Below are 20,915 nucleotides of genomic sequence, written 5' to 3'. Positions count from 1 at the left end.
GGGACAAGTCTGGCGACTTGCTCCTATAATTAATTATCCATTTGCTTTCATCATGACTTTAATCAGAGGATTTGTATTTTCTGAGAATCTGCTGGATGAGCCACTCATGTTTTAAAGATGCCAGAACCAGTGACTTTTTGTAGTGATGTGTAGTCTAGAACTTTCTGTCTCTGAGGGGAAGAAAAACGCATCCAACTTTTTGCTTTGGTATCCACCAGATTCTAAAAGTAGTCAACAACTAGTGCACTCTATCTAAACTTTAGTGTGTCAGGCAGGCCTTTTGGCCAAGCCCAGTGGAATCGAGGAAGACATTTTATGTAAGTGGTGAGATGACTCTCATAGGCTTCCTCTGTGATTGTGTAAAGGGCATTTTGTGCATGGCAGGCACCCAGGGGTGATACCCAAAGTACTTCATAACCGCTGCGGCACAGGCACTGGTCATTCAGAATGGTCACTGGTCCTAGAACTGGAGCAGAGGTCTGGAGGTCCCCTGCTGGGCAAGAACAGAGGCTGGAGGGGTCCCAGAGGAGGTGCTGGCAGTGGGGAGCAGTGGTTGAGGCAGAAGGGAGTAGTAGAAGGGGCGCAGGATGAAGGCTGTTCACCTACCAGAATGGCAATAATTCTGTGTTTACCCAACTAGCACCTCTGAAATCAGCCCTTTGTGTACCCGGTGATCCTGTAATGCGATCCTGTAATGCGTAGTAATGGATGGAGATGATGGATCAGTGATGACAGTCATTTAAACCTTTTCTTTCTTCCTTTATTATTATTATTTTTTTAACTCCCAGATTGGGGAATTACTGAGTACCACCCATCCTGCCAACAAAGCCAGCTTAACACTGTTCTGTCCTGAAGAAGGGGACTGGAAGAACTCCAATCTCGACAGACACAATCTCCAAGACTTCATTAATATTAAACTCAACTCAGCTTCTATATTGCCAGAAATGGAAGGACTTTCCGAGTTTACCGAGTATCTCTCAGAATCCGTGGAAGTCCCATCTCCCTTTGATATCCTGGAACCTCCCACATCAGGCGGATTCCTAAAGCTCTCCAAGCCTTGTTGTTACATTTTTCCAGGAGGGAGGGGCGACTCTGCCCTGTTTGCCGTGAACGGATTCAATATGCTCATCAATGGAGGATCGGAAAGGAAATCCTGCTTCTGGAAGCTCATCCGACACTTGGACCGAGTGGACTCCATCCTACTCACCCACATTGGGGATGACAATTTGCCTGGAATAAACAGCATGCTGCAGCGGAAGATTGCAGAGCTCGAGGAAGAACAGTCTCAGGGCTCCACCACAAATAGTGACTGGATGAAAAACCTCATCTCTCCTGACTTAGGAGTTGTATTTCTCAATGTCCCTGAAAATCTTAAAAATCCAGAGCCAAACATCAAGATGAAGAGAAGCATAGAAGAAGCTTGCTTCACTCTCCAGTACCTAAATAAATTGTCCATGAAGCCAGAACCTCTCTTTAGAAGCGTAGGCAATACCATTGACCCTGTCATTCTTTTCCAAAAAATGGGAGTTGGTAAACTTGAGATGTACGTCCTTAACCCAGTCAAGAGCAGCAAGGAAATGCAGTATTTTATGCAACAGTGGACTGGCACTAACAAAGACAAGGCTGAACTAATCCTGCCTAATGGTCAAGAAATAGATATCCCAATTTCCTACTTAACTTCAGTCTCCTCTTTGATTGTGTGGCATCCAGCAAACCCTGCAGAGAAAATCATTCGGGTCCTGTTTCCCGGCAATAGCACCCAGTACAATATCTTGGAAGGACTGGAAAAGCTCAAACACTTAGACTTTCTGAAACAGCCACTGGCCACCCAGAAGGACCTAACTGGCCAGGTGGTGACTCCAGCTGTGAAACAAGTAAAACTGAAACAGAGAGCCGACAGCCGAGAGAGCCTGAAGCCAGCTGCAAAACCACTTCCCACCAAATCTGTCCGAAAGGAGTCGAAAGAAGAGACCCCTGATGTCACAAAAGCTAATCACGTGGAAAAGGCACCCAAAGTTGAAAGCAAAGAAAAGGTAACTGTGAAAAAAGACAAGCCCATAAAAACAGAGACCAAACCTCCAGTGACCGAAAAGGAGGTCCCCAGCAAGGAAGAGCTGCCCCCGGTGAAAGCTGAGGTGGCTGAAAAGCCCACCACAGATGTTAAACCCAAAGTTGCCAAGGAGAAGACGGTGAAAAAGGAAACAAAGGCAAAATCTGAAGAAAAGAAAGAGGAGAAGGAAAAGCCTAAGAAAGAAGTGGCTAAAAAGGAGGACAAAACACCCATCAAGAAGGAGGAAAAACCCAAAAAGGAAGAGGTGAAAAAGGAAGTGAAAAAAGAAATCAAGAAAGAAGAGAAAAAGGAACCCAAGAAAGAGGTTAAGAAAGAAACCCCACTGAAGGAAGCCAAGAAGGAGGTGAAGAAGGATGAGAAGAAGGAAATTAAAAAGGAAGAAAAGGAACCCAAAAAAGAAATTAAGAAACTTCCTAAAGACACAAAGAAATCATCTACTCCTCTATCTGAAGCCAAAAAACCAGCCGCATTAAAACCAAAAGTACCCAAGAAGGAAGAGGCGGTTAAGAAAGATTCTGTTGCTGCTGGGAAGCCAAAGGAGAAGGGGAAGATTAAAGTCGTTAAGAAGGAAGGCAAGACATCAGAGGCTGTGGCCGCAGCCATTGGCTCTGTGGCTGCTGCTGCGGCTGTAGCGGCAGCAGCTGGTGTAGCGGGCGCTGGCCCTGCCAAAGAACTTGAGGCCGAGAGGTCCCTTATGTCATCCCCTGAGGATCTGACCAAGGACTTTGAAGAGCTAAAGGCCGAAGAGGTCGATGTAGCAAAAGACATGAAGCCTCAGCTGGAGCTGATTGAAGATGAAGAGAAACTGAAGGAAACTGAGCCAGTCGAAGCCTATGTCATCCAGAAAGAGACAGAAGTCATCAAAGGCCCTGCTGAGTCTCCCGATGAGGGAATCACCACCACTGAAGGGGAGGGTGAATGTGAACAAACTCCGGAGGAGCTGGAGCCGGTCGAGAAGCAGGGGGTGGACGACATTGAAAAATATGAAGACGAAGGAGCCGGTTTTGAAGAATCCTCAGAGACTGGAGACTATGAAGAGAAGGCAGAAACTGAGGAGGCCGAGGAGCCGGAAGAGGACGTTGAAGAAAATGTGTGTGTGAGCACCTCCAAGCACAGCCTCTTGGAGGAGGAGGAAAGTGCCAAGGCTGAGGCAGATGTGCACATCAAGGAGAAGAGGGAGTCTCTGGCCAGTGGAGATGACCGAGCAGAAGAAGACATGAATGAGGTGGTGGAGAAAGGAGAAGCTGAACAATCGGAGGAGGAGGGTGAAGAAGAGGACAGAGCCGAGGATGCCAGAGAGGAAGAATATGAGCCCGAAAAAGCAGAAGCTGAAGATTACGTGATGGCCGTGGTCGACAAGGCTGCGGAGGCTGGCGGCGTCGAGGATCAGTATGGATTCCTTACCACAGCCATCAAGCAACCAGGAGCCCAGTCTCCTGCCCGAGAACCTGCGTCTTCAATTCATGATGAGACTTTACCTGGAGGTTCAGAGAGTGAGGCCACTGCTTCTGATGAGGAGAATCGAGAAGACCAGCCTGAAGAGTTCACTGCCACCTCTGGCTACACGCAGTCTACCATTGAGATATCCAGTGAGCCCACCCCAATGGATGAGATGTCTACTCCTCGCGATGTGATGAGTGATGAGATCAACAACGAAGAGACAGAGTCCCCATCTCAAGAATTTGTAAACATCACCAAATACGAGTCTGCACTGTATGCGCAGGAATACAGTAAACCTGCTGTTACGACACTCAATGGATTATCTGAAGGCTCAAAAACAGATGCCACAGATGGGAAGGACTACAATGCGTCAGCCTCCACCATCTCACCACCGTCGTCCATGGAGGAAGACAAATTTAGCAAATCTGCTCTGCGTGATGTGTACTGCTCGGAAGAGAAAGACCTAAGGGCCAGTGCCACACTGATGATCAAAGAAACCATCCCAGCAGTCTCCGATGAAAAACTGAGTCCACCCAAGAGCCCATCCCTGAGCCCATCTCCTCCTTCACCCATAGAAAAGACCCCTCTGGGTGAACGCAGTGTGAACTTTTCTTTGACGCCCAATGAGATTCAAGTCTCAGCAGAGGCAGAAGCAGCCCCAGTGTCTCCTGAGGTGACCCAAGAAGTAGTTGAAGAACATTGTGCTAGTCCTGAGGATAAGACCCTGGAAGTGGTGTCTCCCTCTCAGTCTGTAACTGGCAGCGCGGGCCACACGCCTTACTACCAGTCTCCCACGGAAGAGAAGTCTAGTCAGCTCCCCACAGAAGTAACTGAAAAACCACCAGCGGTTCCAGTGAGTTTTGAATTCAGTGATGCCAAAGATGAGAATGAAAGGGCTTCCATAAGCCCCATGGATGAACCTGTGCCTGACTCAGAATCTCCCATTGAAAAAGTTTTGTCTCCTTTACGGAGCCCTCCCCTAATTGGATCCGAGTCTGCATATGAAGGTTTTCTAAGTGCTGACGACAAGGCTGCTGGTAGAGGTGCTGAAAGCCCCTTTGAAGGAAAGAATGGAAAACAAGGCTTTCCAGACAAATTAAGTCCAGTTTCTGACATAACCTCTACTGGTCTTTTCCAAGACAAAGAGGAAGGGAAAAGCACAGACTTTATACCAATAAAGGAAGACTTTGGTCAAGAAAAGAAAACTGACGATGTCGAAGCTATGAGTTCTCAATCTGGACTGGCTTTAGATGAAAGGAAGTTAGGAGGAGATGTTTCTCCTACCCAAATAGATGTCAGTCAGTTTGGATCTTTTAAGGAAGATACTAAGATGTCCATTTCTGAAGGCACTGTCTCAGACAAGTCAGCTACTCCTGTTGATGAGGGTGTAGCAGAAGACACATACTCTCATATGGAGGGTGTGGCCTCAGTATCCACAGCTTCTGTGGCTACAAGCTCATTTCCAGAGCCAACAACAGATGATGTGTCTCCTTCTCTGCATGCTGAGGTTGGCTCCCCACACTCCACTGAAGTGGATGACTCCCTTTCAGTGTCTGTGGTGCAAACGCCGACTACTTTCCAGGAAACAGAAATGTCTCCATCTAAAGAAGAATGTCCAAGACCAATGTCAATTTCTCCACCAGATTTCTCCCCTAAAACAGCCAAATCCAGGACACCAGTCCAAGACCACAGATCAGAACAGTCCTCAATGTCTATTGAATTTGGCCAAGAATCCCCTGAGCATTCCCTTGCTATGGACTTTAGCCGACAGTCTCCAGATCACCCTACGGTGGGTGCGAGTATGCTTCACATCACTGAAAATGGGCCAACTGAAGTGGATTACAGTCCTTCGGACATGCAGGACTCTAGTTTATCGCATAAGATACCACCAATGGAGGAGCCGTCCTACACCCAAGATAATGATCTTTCTGAGCTTATCTCAGTGTCTCAGGTTGAGGCCTCTCCATCCACCTCTTCAGCACATACTCCCTCTCAGATAGCATCTCCTCTCCAAGAAGACACTCTATCTGATGTTGCTCCTCCCAGAGATATATCCTTATATGCCTCACTCACCTCAGAAAAAGTGCAAAGTCTAGAAGGAGAGAAACTCTCACCAAAATCTGATATCTCGCCACTCACCCCACGGGAGTCCTCTCCTTTATATTCACCTAGCTTTTCAGATTCTACCTCTGCCGTCAAAGAGAGCATAGCAGTTTGCCACACTTCCTCTCCTCCAGCGATGGATGCAGCATCCGCAGAGCCCTATGGCTTCCGTGCCTCGATGTTATTTGATACGATGCAACACCAGCTAGCCTTGAACAGAGATTTGGCGTCATCTGGTGTGGAGAAGGACAGTGGAGGGAAGACGCCTGGTGACTTCAGCTATGCCTATCAAAAGCCCGAGAAAACAACCAGGTCCCCAGATGGAGAAGGCTACGACTATGAGTCTTACGAGAAAACCACTCGGCCCCCAGATGTGAGTGGCTATTACTATGAGAAGACAGAGAGAACCACAAAATCCCCATCTGACAGCAGCTACTCCTATGACACCGTTGAGAAAACTACCAAGACTCCTGAAGATGGTGGCTATGCCTATGACATTGCTGAGAAGACCACCCGGACCCCTGAAGAGGGTGAGTACAGCTATGAGACAAGTGAGAAGACGATGAGGACCCCTGAAGTGAGTGCTTACAGCTATGAAAAGACTGAGAGGTCTAGAAGGCTCTTGGATGACATCAGCAATGGCTATGATGACCCTGAAGATGGTGGCCATACACTTGGGGATTCTAGCTACTCTTACGAGACCACTGAGAAAATTGCCAGTTTCTCGGAGTCTGGAAGTTTCTCCTATGAGACATCTACAACAGCTACACGAACCCCTGAGGCTTCGAAGTACTGTTATGAGACTGCAGAGAAAATCACCAGAACGCCCCAAGCTTCTACATATTCCTATGAGACTTCAGACCAGTGCTACACTGCGGAAAAGAAGTCCCCCTCAGAGGCTCGCCAGGATGTTGATTTATGCCTTGTGTCCTCCTGTGAATACAAGCATCCCAAGACGGAACTCTCACCCTCCTTCATTAATCCCAATCCTCTCGAGTGGTTTGCCAGTGAAGAGCCAACCGAAGAATCCGAGAAGCCCCTCACCCAAGCAGGGGGAGCTCCACCGCCTCCAGGAGGAAAGCCACAGGGGCGACAATGTGACGAAACCCCTCCCACCTCAGTCAGCGAGTCTGCTCCCTCCCAGACGGATTCTGATGTTCCTCCGGAGACCGAAGAGTGCCCTTCCATCACAGCTGATGCAAATATCGACTCCGAAGATGAATCAGAAACCATCCCCACAGACAAAACCGTCACATACAGACACATGGACCCACCTCCAGCTCCCATGCAGGACCGCAGCCCTTCTCCACGCCACCCTGATGTGTCCATGATGGACCCGGAGGCCTTGGCCATCGAGCAGAACCTGGGCAAAGCTCTGAAGAAAGACATGAAAGAGAAGACCAAAACCAAAAAGCCAGGCACAAAGACCAAGTCATCGTCCCCTGTCAAAAAGGGGGACGGGAAGTCGAAGCCCTCTGCAGCTTCACCCAAACCGGCGGGCTTGAAGGAATCCTCAGATAAGGTGTCTAGAGTGGCTTCTCCTAAGAAGAAGGAATCTGTGGAGAAAGCAACAAAAACCACTACCGCTCCTGAGGTCAAAGCTGCACGTGGGGAAGAGAAAGACAAGGACACCAAGAATGCCGCCAATGCCTCCACATCCAAGTCGGTAAAGACTGCAGCTGCAGGTAGGTGGAAGGTGCCGGCACCCTGATACAGGCCAAGACTGCTGCGCTTGGACTGGAGCCTTTGAATTTCCCTGCGACTTGGTACTAGGAAGATGAGAGAGTACAACAGTCCCTTTCCCCTCTACTAGCCTTTTCTGCCAGAAGGTGTGGGTCTCAGCCCCGTGGGGCCATAGGTTTGAGGGTGGTGTGGCACTGTGCCCAGAGCGGCTCTGATTCACCAGGTGTGATTTCCTGGCTTTGTTCCATTCTGCAACAGAGCAACCACAGCCTTGTTCTGAGTCATCAGAACCAGGGATATGTGTTTCAGGCTCCCCGGGGAGACTGTGTTGGCATTGACTTCAGCCACACGGGCCTTAGAATTAAGTGAAGGTGACACAGGCCAGGACCTCCCCAAGGCTTAGGGAGACCTGGAGTGCCAAGCCAAGCCAAGCCTAGCATGGCCAGTGTAGGCCCAAGATTTAGATTGTTTTTTTTTATGAAAAAAATTTTTAAAGTAAAATTATCACATTTTTAAATGTAAAGTTATGACACTTAAAAATTAAAAATTAGAAAATTTTTACATTAAAAAAAAAATCGCCAGTCTAGGGCGACATGCACATTAAAGGTAGTACTCTTATTTGTTTTCTTACTGGCCAATGAATGTCATAATTTCAATTGCCAGTACACAGTACAAATTGAGAGAAAAACATCAAAGCTCTTCTTATCCCCCTCTTAGGCCACGGTCTCACCAACAGAGTCAGGATTCTATACCAGTTTGAAATTCAGTTGGTAGGAGATATCTCTGACTTCTGATCATTTCTGTTTTGATCCCAATTCCCTTATTCATCAAGTTCTCAGCAGTGACCTGGGTTTTTGATGAGCAGGTCTCTCTGATGGCCCAGCTTCATTTCTTTGCTTCAAACCAATCATAGGGATTTGCATTAATACATTTTATTTGTTTTAAGTAGTTACTCAGCGATTTCAAACCCCAGTTCACAAAGTAATATACATTGACCCAAATGTGTAAAGCAAAAAATAATTTAAATAACATTTCCTCATTTATTAAGGGAAAAACCTGATAGCTGACCCCTGGGACGCTTAAATTCCGTGCATGTTAGGAAGCATCACTCATAGCTGCAAAGCTTTACTTTGAGCAGCCGGGAGGGTCAATTTCAAGCCCGAGTTCTCATCACGTTTCCTCTTTGTACATGCATGCAGCCAACAGACTGGATTTGCTCATGCTTAGAAGTAGTGGAAAACCACCAGATAATTAACCTCTTGGTTTGAAAGAGTTGGCAACTGGCCTGCACTTGGGAGAAAACATGAAATCCTTCCAGACAAATTAAAAACTGACTGAAACTGGCTACCAAACTTGCCAGATATAGCCACTCTAGCCCACACAACGGGGTTTTAAAAACATTTTTTTGTGTGTCATTTAAAGAGGTATTCTTAAGGCCAAGTGATAAAGAGGAGTTCATTTGAATTTACTTTGAAGGTGCTTTTCCAGTAGATTTCTACAACACAACTGCGTTATTGATTGATTTTTACAACAAACCTTGGTCGACTGTTGTCAGTTGTCTCAGTTTGTGCTTCTGTGAGCAACATTCATTTGGCATTGATGGTGGTGATTTAGCTCACAGGGGAAAACTGAGGACATTTTTAATTGTTAGAACCGTAGTTCATGAACTTCTGCTATCAGTCAGAATGCTTTGGTAGGCCCGAAAATGGACGTTATGAGGCCTTTTAGCTCAGATTCATTAAATTGGCTGTTTATTCATTAAAATGAGTTAGTTTCCCCAAATATCAGTTTGGCTGATTCTCATCACTCCCCCCATCCTTCTGAAAGTAAAACCGGACAACTGGTGGTTTGACTCTGGGGTGATAGTCTTTAACTCTCCTATGGAAAAAGGAAAGAGGATTAAGTATATAGGATCCAGCTGCGCGTTAACATGTATCTGGGATGCTTTTAAAACACGGCAGCAGCTCTTCTTGCCCACGGGTCCTGTCCCCATGCTTCAATAAACCACCATTTTGCACCCAAAAAAAAAAAAACAAAAAAAAACCCACCACCAACAACAAAAAAAACGTGGTGGTGCCCAAGCTCTGTCCCGGCCCAGTAAAGCCAGACTCTGGGGTGTGGAAGGCCTGGCCCAGAGTATTAGGCTTACTAGGTGATGCTAGTTATACAGCTAGGCTGAAGGACCACTGCCTTAGAATGCCAGTTCTGTGACTGTTCCAAAAAGTTGACACCTTCTAGCCAGAACAAGTCAGGAAGTCATCTCATCAGACAAGGTGCCAGGGAAGTTTTGGGTTCATCTGAATCTTGACCTTGTCAGCTTTATAATTTAGACTGGGAGTGCTGGCAGCCAGATGCCCCTTTCCCCAGTCTGGTAGGTCTCAACTGGCTAGAGAAAGCCATGTTTCTGAACCTTCTTCTTTTTTTTTTTTTTTTTAAGATTTTATTTATTTATTTGACAGACAGAGATCACAAGTAGGCAGAGAGGCAGGCAGAGAGAGATGGGGAAGCAGGCTCCCCGCTGAGCAGAGAGCCCCATGTGGGACTCAATCGCAGGACCCTGAGACCATGAGCCAGCCGAAGGCAGAGGCTTTAACCCACTGAGCCACCCAGGCGCCCCTCTGAACCTTCTTCTTGTCAAAGTTTGGTAGCCAGCTTTGCTGAGGGAGAGAGGTCTCACTTTTCAGAGTACTGTGCGAGGACAGAATGCAGGGTTTCATCAGTTTATGAACAAGACTGAGTTCTGGGGGCCCTGGAGATCATAGGATGTTAAAATCTGAAACATTTACTGAGTCAGTCTTCAGCTGTGAGCAGAGCTTCTGCCACATGAGATCCTAACGTGGATTGCTAACACTGCTTAACTGTGGTTTGCCAAGTGCAGAGGCCTCTTTTTAACTTTCAAAATGGGTTTCTTAGATCACATTTCAAATTAGGATGCACATTAGCAGCTCTTTTAGGAGGAGGATTACTCTCTAGTTCCGTCTTTTGGGAAGGCCTTAGAAGTCTTCTTCCTTTCTAATGGGCTGTCCACAAAGGAAAACCATCCCATCCTTCGCTTTTCCTGTTGAGATGATAAACAACCATGTTATGCTTTCTCCAGCTGCCCTTTACGAGAGAAAGAAACACCCAAACCAAATGCCCCCTTTGCATATCCAGCAGGACTTTCCTGGGGATGAGTAGGAAGAGAGTACCAGACCAGTGGGTTTCTTCGCATTTTTGTGACCCAGGCTTTTCTCTTTGCTTATTTACTAAAGGACCAGGAACCACCAAGCCTTCCAAGCCTTCAGCTGTGCCTCCAGGCCCCCCTGTGTATTTGGACCTGTGCTACATTCCCAATCACAGCAATAGTAAGAATGTGGATGTCGAATTTTTCAAGAGAGTGAGGTCATCCTACTACGTGGTGAGTGGGAATGACCCTGCTGCCGAGGAGCCCAGCCGGGCTGTCCTGGATGCCTTGTTGGAAGGGAAAGCCCAGTGGGGCAGCAACATGCAGGTAAGAGCCCCAGGACAGTGTCTGCATGGCACTGGAGCTGTGTCCAGAGGTGGAGGGAAGGAACTGTGTTTAAAGAGGCACCACTATGATTGTGGATCGCACAAGGTACCCCGTGGGGGTCTCACACATGAAACCTCTGGAGGACAAAGTGGATTTCACACATGGAAGATAGTCTAGAATATTATTCTTGGCACATAGTGGTGCGAACCATGGTCTGGGAAGAGAGCTACTTTATCATCCTAATGCATAATTCACTTGTCTACAAAATGGGCCCAAGATTACTTTATCTTCCCCCTAATATACCAAGAATATTTGTGTATGAATCAAAATGGTATTTCCATGTGAGAGCTACTAAAATTGTCTTTACTCCTTTGTGTTTCACAAATAGACCAAAGCTATGAATGTGGCCATTTGGAAAATCACCTGTCCAGGTGAAATCCCACAGAAGGAGCACTACAGAAAATGGTCCCCAACAGGACCCTTCCAGCTCACAAACATCGTAACTGGCTATGAACCACCTCTCTTATTTTGGCTGTGATCTTTGCTTATCTCAGTTTTACCAGTGGTTTTGCAGAGTCACTTAATAAACTATGTTTGCATAATATTAAATAGAATTATTTGCTAATCATATTAAATTTCATGAGAAACACCCAGTGGTTTCCTAATGAATATTAGATGGAATTTTTACCATTCAAACCAGTGCCCACCCAGCCAGTCAGCCAGCCACTCACTCTACCATCCCAGCCACACACACAAAGATAACAAATCTTTGGTCCCAGGACGAAATATTAGTTACACACAATTAAGCGGCAGTGATAACTAAAGTTCCTTGAATTAAATACGCAGTATCTTTCATGCAAAATTGCCCAGGTGTGTGAAAGGAAATACAAGCAATCCCACCTTACCCGAAGCCCTTCTTCTATTAACACTAAATATTTGAAAACCCGATGGTGAATATAGATGAACTAATTGACTGGTCCATGAGCCGCTTTTGGTTCCAGTCTTCAACTCTCTCAGGAAAACTTAAATTTTTTGCAGCTTCATTTTGATTCCTGGAAAATGTAAGTTGAAAAGTCCTTTGTATTTCTTGAGAAAAAAAAAAAACAAAACAGAAAATTTTCCTCTCTTTCCCCTTCTTTTAATGGTCTGATTCATACCTTATTATTGTTCTATTTTTTTCGTCTGATTTCTAGCTCTGCCCTTAACCAGCTATTTTCTGTCTCCCTGCAGGTAACCCTGATCCCTACTCACGACTCAGAAGTGATGAGGGAATGGTACCAAGAGACCCATGAGAAACAACAAGACCTCAACATCATGGTTTTAGCAAGCAGCAGCACAGTGGTTATGCAAGATGAATCCTTCCCTGCATGCAAGATTGAACTGTAAAAACCAAGGCCAGCCACACCACAGGATTTGAACTTTGTTTCCAGAAATTCTTCAATTTGAAACCACCTTTTCTAAAAAAGTCAATTCATCTAAATAGGTCACTGAACTGTTACCTGCCAAATGCTATACTGTGTCATGGTGATGCAAGTCACTAATATTTCTTAGTTTTTGCTGATTGCTAAGGGAAGTAACAGTATTCCCACAGTAGGGTTCAAGTTACTGCAAAATTACCTACCCCAGTTCATCTCTGCTGAACATTTGGAAACCATGCACTAGCAAACCCAACTGACTTCTGCTAGGTAGAGGCATTTGTCTTAGAAAGAGAGAGAGAGAGAGAGAAAGAGAGAGAGAGAGCGCGCGCGCACAATGAGAGAGAACACAGGAGAGAGAGAATGAGAAAGGAAAAGAATGCAAGAGAAGGAGAGGTAATGGTAGAGTGTGCTGGTGAGATACCCAGAGAGAAAGAGACAGAGCAAGGTGGGGTAAGGAGGAGAAAATAACCAGCACTTAGAGCTGCATTTTCGCAGGCAGTCTATTCTATAGTCTACATAGGCAAAGTTCTCAACTTGTGTCAGTCTGAGTCATCAAAAAGGTCTTCATTTTCTGAAACAAGTTAGCTGGAAGGAAACAAAAAGAACAAAACTTGTTATGAGGGCATGTGAGATTTTCACGCCTTAATTAAGCTCCTTCAGTTTGAAGGCTGCACACTGACATGATGTAGTGAGCGCAGACTGGATGCGCGAGTGGTTTGAACCCCATTCCGAACTCTCAGACTCTTCCGACACACGAGTAGATTGATCTAAGGCATGCTCCCAGCATTTGTCCACCCAGTTAGTCCACTCGGAGTCACTTCACCTGCATGCGGAAACACCCAAGTCCACCCCAGTTAACAAGCAAATACCAAAGCGGTTGGGAGTACACACGGTAGACAATTTGCCTTAGAAAGTGACTTGAATGTACAAAGATACTTGATGCACTTATTTTTTAATGTGAGACCGCAAGTTTATAAAACATCCACGTAGGATTATAGATACTCCAGTTAAAGGAGCAAGTGTGTGCGCGTGTGGGGGTCCTAGAAGCTGATCTGATGGGTGCAGCGGTTTGATGCTGAGTCATGTGTGTTGAATACCACCTCAGTGCACCTGTAGCCCCTCAGCCAAACAAGTTGAGCCTTTCATAGCTTCTTTAACTACTGCAAGTTCCAAGATCGAAATGGCTTCTATGATCAGGACTGGGAACACAGTGAATCTTAACGGTGGAAAAGGTTCTCGGCAAGTGTACAGTATTTACCTTCCTTTGTCTTACATTGGCTTTTTTTTTTTTTTAATTTTCCATTACTTTCAGCATAATTATGGGATCAAGTGTACAGAAGTTTTTTTTCATAGATATGTGAGAACTTTTCATAGATGAAATTTTTAACAAATGTTTTCATTTACAGGAAAATGCAAAGAAAATTTCAAGTGACAGTCTTTTTTTTTTTTTTTAAGTCTTTCATAAGACAAAACAATGTTTCTTGCAGTTCTGGTGAGGTTGAAGTCTGATAGTGCAGTAATAGTATTTATTAAAACCCATAACTACCAGGAATAGTGATACCTCCCACCCCTTGATACCCCTAACATAAAAATCTGAGTACGCGTTATTTGAGAGTGGGGGAGAATGGCACGGTAGGCTACTTTTCCAGGCCTTTGCAAGTATATCACCCTGTGGTATTCTACATCCTTCTTTCGAGACCTTTAACCATAAGGTAAAAGAGCCAAGACAAGTTCAAAGAACCCTGGCAAAAAATTTGCTTTGGGATTTTCTTTTCTGGAAAAAAAGCAGAAGAAATAATTCACTGAAAGCAAACGAATTCCCGTCTCCGACGATTCATCACGTAGAGTTCAGAGATTATTTCCATCATTGTCGTCACTGAACTATGATGAACCTGGAAGCCAGATGATGATTTAAACTGATGTCAAGTTTCAAGTTGCAGATCAATGCACCCAGTGTTCAGATGTGGCAAACTTCTCAGTGACAACTGTGCTGTGCTCTGTCATGTTGTGTTTCCTGCAGACTCTTAAGATCTACGGAGTAGTGAACAATGACCTCATTTTATTTTCTATGTTAGTTATTTATTTCAAAATTAACATTTTAGTTGATTTTTGTCTGATAAGTGTATGTTTTGCACTGCTAAGTACTATGAGGGTTTAAACAATGCTTCTTCAGGTCCCTTCACAGAGGACCTATGCAGTCTACTTAATGCTGTGAATTACATTTTTCAAATGTTTTAATTTTTTTTTAATTAATATTCTATTTTTTTTAGGCTTCTCTAGAAATGCAGCTTTTATTTATTACCCCATTTCTTTAGAGTCCTTAAGAACGACACATTGATAAAGGGTACAAAAAATTTACACAAAACGGAAACTCGTTGTGACAAAATGGATTTTACTGAGTATAAACTTACCTACTTCAAACTTATTTTATGAGACAACCTAAGATACTCATGGTGATTATTTACTGATTAGTTGAGTTGGTTAGGTCCACGTAATACATGGGAAGAGAAACTGATTTCCAGCCTTCTTGCCAAATCCAGACCTCTGCTTGATTTTTCTTTGACAGAAGATGGAATTATTTTCCAGTTTTCCAAATTAAGTTTATTTAACATGTGCATTATTTTGTTTTTTAAAAAAATACAAACGTTTTGGAGAATTATAGCCAATCTTCAATTGTAACCATTCTATCCTACTCCTTTATTTTTCTTCTTTTTTGTTATGGATTTAATGGGGAAAATATACAAAAGCTGTCACTGGTCAGCTGGCTCTTTTTCCTATGAAACCAACTATACATTTTCCATCCATTGTTCTCAGCGATGACCACAGAGCTTGAGTATACCAGGAGAGTCAGCATTGCAGGTTGCTCCTGTCCTTCCAGACACCTTTCCTACCTGTGTGACTAACCTAATTTTGCTAGTTCCATAAGTACACAATTAGTTTAGTAACAGCCATCACAATGTACCATGTACATTCATGGTGAGGGCTAAAGATTGACACAGACTTCTAGGAGCTTTATTCATACTGATTACTTAATCCAATTGTACAGATTGAATATTTGAGTGAAAGGAATTTACACTCTGTTTAAATGATGAGACTCCATCGAGAGGGCACTCATGATCATGAACTTTTGGTAGTATTCTTAAGCAAAATTCTACAGAGACTAAATGTTAGAGATGATCCTCCACTTTCAATTTTAACCAATTCTAACCCCTTTCTCAAAACCCAACCCCATGCATGCTTTCTCAGTCTTGTGGTGGGACTGGATACAATGACTGACCCCTTCCCCCCCCAATGCCATTTTCCATGGAGTTCAAAAAAAAAATTTTTTTTTAAACCTTACATATCCTAGTGAATGGTTTCCCCAGTGTATATGAATGTTTTAAGTGTCTCCAATAGCTTATGCAGTTTAGGAGCTTTTCAATACTCATTTAATAAGATTCAGTCATTTGCTAATGAGAATTCTACCACCTTCCATTTTCTATTACCAAATTTCAGCTCTCAGGAGCTGCTCTACAATTCTGAAATTGCTTTTCTTGCCTCTCTTTAGTCACCTGTCACAGGAGGTTCTTGCTCGGTAATGATATTGTGAGTTAGATTAATAACTTTTTTTTTTTTGTGCGTCAGATTTAGAAGAAAAGATTTGTTTCCATTTGAAAGGAACTGTAAGCTTTTATCTTCTAACCAACTGAACAACACACCAAAAGCAGCCTAGGGATGAGCATTTCTTTGAAAGCAATTAGGTTATTCACCTGGTATTAAAACTATTGACTATTAAAAAGAAATCTGACTTTTTACTCATTTAAAAGGCAGCATCAAAAACTGAAAAGGAAGGAAAAAAAATAAATAGCTTCTCTGCACTCGTTTGGAGCTCCCCAAACAGGAGCCATCATGATGAGGCATCAAGACCGGGCTGCCCCTTTGAGAACACCATGCAGCCGTCCTGAATCGTGCGTACCTGCGCTGCATGCAGCCTTCTCTTTCCGGCCCTGGAAGGAAGTGGTCTTGAGCCCGGCGGAGAAGCACCTCCACTCCTCTCTCTTGTTCTGAATGGTGTTTGTGTCAGTCTGCAGCTGTGTATGGTATTATGTCTTATAATCCTGCATCACTTCTATCCTATCCAGTCATATCTAATGTAGAAAATTAGTTTTCAGTGAAAGTAATATGTAGTGCTTTTATGATATTTGTGTGCAATATCCCCTCTTCCATTGAGGATATTTGATGTAAAAGAAAAAAAAAAACTCAGTTCCACAATAAAATACAAAAGTGGCAAAAGTTCATGTGTGTGCTGTGCTGTTTGTCTTGTGTGCGGGGTTGGGCTCATCGGGAGCTGGGACTTGCCACCCATAGTGGGGGAACACATTCACTCCTGAGGGCTGACTGTGTTCTTTTCAGTGGCTCCCTGGCTTTTGGCAAACTGCAGAGAGGGTGTTGTACTATTTGGGTAACTGCTACATCGTTATTTTTTCTAACCCACCCTGGGAGCATGCTGGTGTCTAAGGACAGAAACTGGGAGGTGAAGGAAACAGATAATTATCATTATTGCTTAAAAAGAACAAATAAGTAGACCGATGTAGATGCGGGAGGATACTGGGAGGGTTTCTTATAGAAAGCAAAAACAGGTTTTAATCCTAGCTGTGCCACAGTCAGCTGGCTGGCTGACCTCAGTCACTTTATCCATCTGAAGTTCCTTTACTTACCTGTAAAATGAGAGGATTTGACAAGATGGTCAGACTGGGTGATCCCTCCCAATCTGAGGCTCTACAAAGCCATCATGTTCAGGAATTACATCTAATAGCATATCTCCCACTTGGTTTCTTACTCAGTTACAAAATAAGCTTATATAACTAACATAATACCCCGTGGCTTTGACACCCAAGAACGAAAAGCTGTTCAGGAAAAGTGGTTATAAATAACAAAGAGTATCTGAAAAAAGGAAGGAATTTCTCTTAGTCATTTAAGTGATTCTTGTACGTTCACTCTATACCCAGCAGTGGGTAATACTGTGGGAATTTATAAAGGCAAACAAAACAAAGGGCTGCCCTAAAGTGACTGGGGTGACAGGGGCTCCCAAAATTCAACGGTGAGCTTTGGTGACCTAGGAAAAGCACCCAAAGTGATGTCTAAGCGGAGACCTGCAGTATGTGTGTATGGGGGAAGGTTTGCAGAATGCAGACTCCAGGCAGAGGCGACAGATCACACCAAAGAGCAGGAGCAGTTACCCTGGGGGACCCACTCAGCTCAGAATGGCAAGCATACAGTGCAAGGCCCTGGCATCTTGATTCCCTCCACACGGCCACAACAATATGCCCACAGAGGGCTCAACAGAGACTTCCAGGACCTGGCCCAGTCTGTCTCCAGAGATGATCCTTTGGCCTCAGGTTACTGCAGCCTGTCATAAGTCATAAGGATGTCTCTTTGTTACATACACTCCTTTTACCTTATCTTGTGCCTCCAAAACCATGGGGCTTCACGGACTGGTCCTGTTAGAAGTTGCTGCTTGGCAGAAGGAATTGGAAATGCCTCCAGAAATCAAAGGGTTAAGCATGTGAATACTCAGGGTGGGAAATCACCACAAGAGATTTTAATTACATCTATCACACTAAAGTAAGTTATCTTTTATCCCACTGTCACACTACTCTGTTCCAGCACGTCTTTCTGGCCGGAACCGAGGGTGCGGGCCCATCGGCATCGCCCAGCATGGCCCTGGCTTTGACTCTCAGGAGGTCATCAGTCCTGGGGAAGCCCTGCCAGTTGTTCACCCTAGCCAAACCTCTCCATGAGTTCCTATCCTACTCCCTCCAGACCCAGGCACAGCAGAGATGGGGAGGGAGTTAATGCCCTTCCAGCTGGTCCTTTCCTAGACACCAGAGGTGGCGTTCTTCAGTTTCTTTTTTCCTGTCTTCCAGGTATATCAACAAAGGTCTGCTACAGTACTGACTCTACCTTCTCTCTCTTTATACTTGTATTGCTAATTCTAAATGCTTCTCTGTGTCCCTATAATGATCTTTTGACAAACTCCTCACTGGTGAATTCTCGGTCTCTTTCATAATCCCAGATCACCATTTCTTCTTTGATTTTATACTGTGCATCTTGAAAATTCACTGGAGTCATACATGCAGATTGACTCTTGGTCACACCCAGTTCTTTGAAGACGAGCAGTTCTTCTGGGTAATTCTGGGGGTGTCACTGGCAATGTTTTCACAGATGATGGAGCAACATAATAAGGACTGCTTCATGGGGTGATCTCGCCACAAAAAATAGGCACAGATCCATTCATGGCTCAGAGTCTCTCTGCTCAAACCAAAACTGCAGGTTACTATAATGCACGCCCATGGGTTTAAGCTGATGACTTCTACAACTGCTATCTCCAGTCCATACCTCTTCTCTGATCTCCAAATTCATATCCAGCTATTAAGAGCACCATTTGGATGATCAATACAGATCTGTAAAATAACCCAAATCAAATTTAATATGCCTCTAAACAAATTCCTGATTTCCCCAAACTACTTCTCTCCCTAGGCTTTTCTACCTCCATAAATGGTGAACACATTACTCTAGTTACTCAGGTAAAAAATCTTGGCCCAACAGCAAGTTTGCTGGCTCTTCTTTCCAAAAACACCCTGTCCATCCCCTTCTCCTCACATTTACTGTGACTGTCTAAGCCCATCGTTTCTCTCCTGGACTATGGCGGTAGCCTCCTAACCAACCTATATTCCCACGTCCCATCTCTGCCCTCCGTGTTCATTTACCCCATAGCAGCTAGACTAGTGAACCCTCTGAAAATATTAGGTCAGAGCATGTCATCAGAACCTTCAGATGGGCTCTCATCTCAGAGTGAAGGCCAGGACCCTTACTAATGGGCCAGGGAGTCTTACACCATCTGTCCCTTCCTGCACGCCTTATCTCTCTGGCCTCATCTCCTGCTATTCTCCACTTTAAACTTTCTGTTCCAGCCACACTGGCCTCCAGGCTAGTCCTCTGGCACCCAAAGCAGGCTTCCCTCTGGACCCTTGGTGCTGGTTCCTCTGCCTACCACACTTTTCCATAGGTAACACCATGATTCTCACCCTCACCCCCGTGGGTCTTTAGTCAAAAGTTATCCTTCCAGGAAGGCCTTCCCTAACCAAGCTAGTTTAAGTTGCAACCTTTGGCCCTTACCCAGCATTCTCTTCTCCTCTTCTTTGCATTATCTCTGTACCACTTATCACCACATGACATATTATGAATTAACTATCTCCCTCCATAGAATGTAAATGCCACGAGGGAAGGGATCTTTGTCTTTTTTGTTCCTTGCTGCATCCTCAGTGACTTTTTTTTTTTTCAAAGATTATTTATTTATTTATTTGAAAGAGATCACAAGTAGGCAGAGAGGCAGGCAGAGAGAGGGGGAGGCAGGCTCCCTGCTGAGCAGAGAGCCCGACGTGGGGCTTGATCCCGGGACTCTGGGATCATGACCTGAGCCAAAGGCAGAGGCTTCAACCCACTGAGCCATCCCGGTGCCCCCTCAGTGACTATTTTAACAGTGCCTGACCCACAACAGATATTCAATAAAAATTTGCTTGAACGTACTTTGTCTCAGGTCGTCACAGTGGTTATACGGTGTGGTTGTTGGGAAGTGGGTTTGGAATTGGACAAACTTGGGTTCAAGTACTGTGACCCCACTGATTAGTTGTGTGGCCCTGGGCAAGACACATAAGCCTGTTTTCCCCTCTGAAGTGCAATAATCCCTGCCCTGCAGGGCTATTCCAAGTGGGTGAAATTAAGCTAGGTAAAAATGGGCATTCACAAAGAGGAGTTGTTAAATGTAAGTTTCATAATCAAGATGGGTCCAGTGATAAGCCAGAGCCCGGGAAATACTGATATCCAACAGCGGCCCAGCATACTGTCACTGGAGGAAGCTTTTAATGGGCACTGGTTTTATTCCACATACTGTTTAAGGCTTTTAACCTGGGGCGGGGGGTGGTTTTAAAGATTAAAATTTTAAACTCTGCTGAGATGAAGTACTGTAGAAACCAAAAAAGCAAGTGAAATTCCCCTACCATTGAGTACATGAGAATATAATGTACCTCTTAGAAATCCTTAAATCTTCCCTGCAGTCCTTGATCTAGCATTTAAAGCCCACCATGGAATTAACTTTCAGATGCTTCCCATAAGAATAAACCTTGTTTTCTGAACATGTCCAGCTCAGATCTGAAACCCCTAACATTCATACATAGTAAACATGCAGCCCAAGTCTGTTTTAAACAAAGCTTCCAGGGGTAACTCCCATTAACTCAGGCACTGATACCATCTTTTTTGACTTCCTTGTTACCATATGGGTAAGAGCATCCTCACAGCAGCATGCAATGTCAGCAAAAAGGCCAACTCAATGGGGGAAAGGAAAGGTTATTTTCAAACTAAGAGCTATTATTTAGAATAAAGGGCAATTTCCCTGACATAAAGACACTGCAAAGTACTCGTCTTACCCCATTTTCTAAAGTTAAGATTTAAAAAATTTATCATGGTCAGAGATTGGAAAGTTCAGCTCTGAAGATTATTAATGATCATTTAATGAAAATACAACCATAACACATTTTCTGCTTCTCTGAGCCCATTTCAAACTTCATCGTTTTCTTACCATGCATTCCCAGTGAGGTCACTGGGTGCAGCGGTATAGAGCCTGCTGACTCATAGGAGCTCACATCACAGCAGCTTCATTTGGGAACTTAAG

The 20,915-nt window shown here is 44.4% G+C and overlaps 1 protein-coding gene across 2 annotated transcripts in view; it reads left to right on the top strand.

Moving 5' to 3' along the window:
* The window catches only part of MAP1B (microtubule associated protein 1B), a 94,825-nt gene extending 78,345 nt beyond the window's left edge, over window positions 1-16,480 (top strand). For both annotated transcript variants that reach the window (XM_032848781.1, XM_032848783.1), the window contains 3 exons: window positions 789-7,299; window positions 10,549-10,787; window positions 12,018-16,480. In XM_032848781.1, coding sequence (XP_032704672.1) covers window positions 789-7,299; window positions 10,549-10,787; window positions 12,018-12,173 — 6,906 coding nt within the window. In that variant the 3' untranslated portion in view covers window positions 12,174-16,480. The remainder of the gene's footprint in view (window positions 1-788; window positions 7,300-10,548; window positions 10,788-12,017) is intronic.
* Window positions 16,481-20,915: the final 4,435 nt, after the last annotated feature.

This window comes from Lontra canadensis, unplaced genomic scaffold (genome assembly GCF_010015895.1).
Source record: "Lontra canadensis isolate GAN:19392208 unplaced genomic scaffold, GSC_riverotter_1.0 scaffold4, whole genome shotgun sequence".
Classification (NCBI taxonomy): Eukaryota; Metazoa; Chordata; class Mammalia; order Carnivora; family Mustelidae; genus Lontra; species Lontra canadensis.
This window is presented reverse-complemented; position numbering and strand designations above follow the sequence as displayed.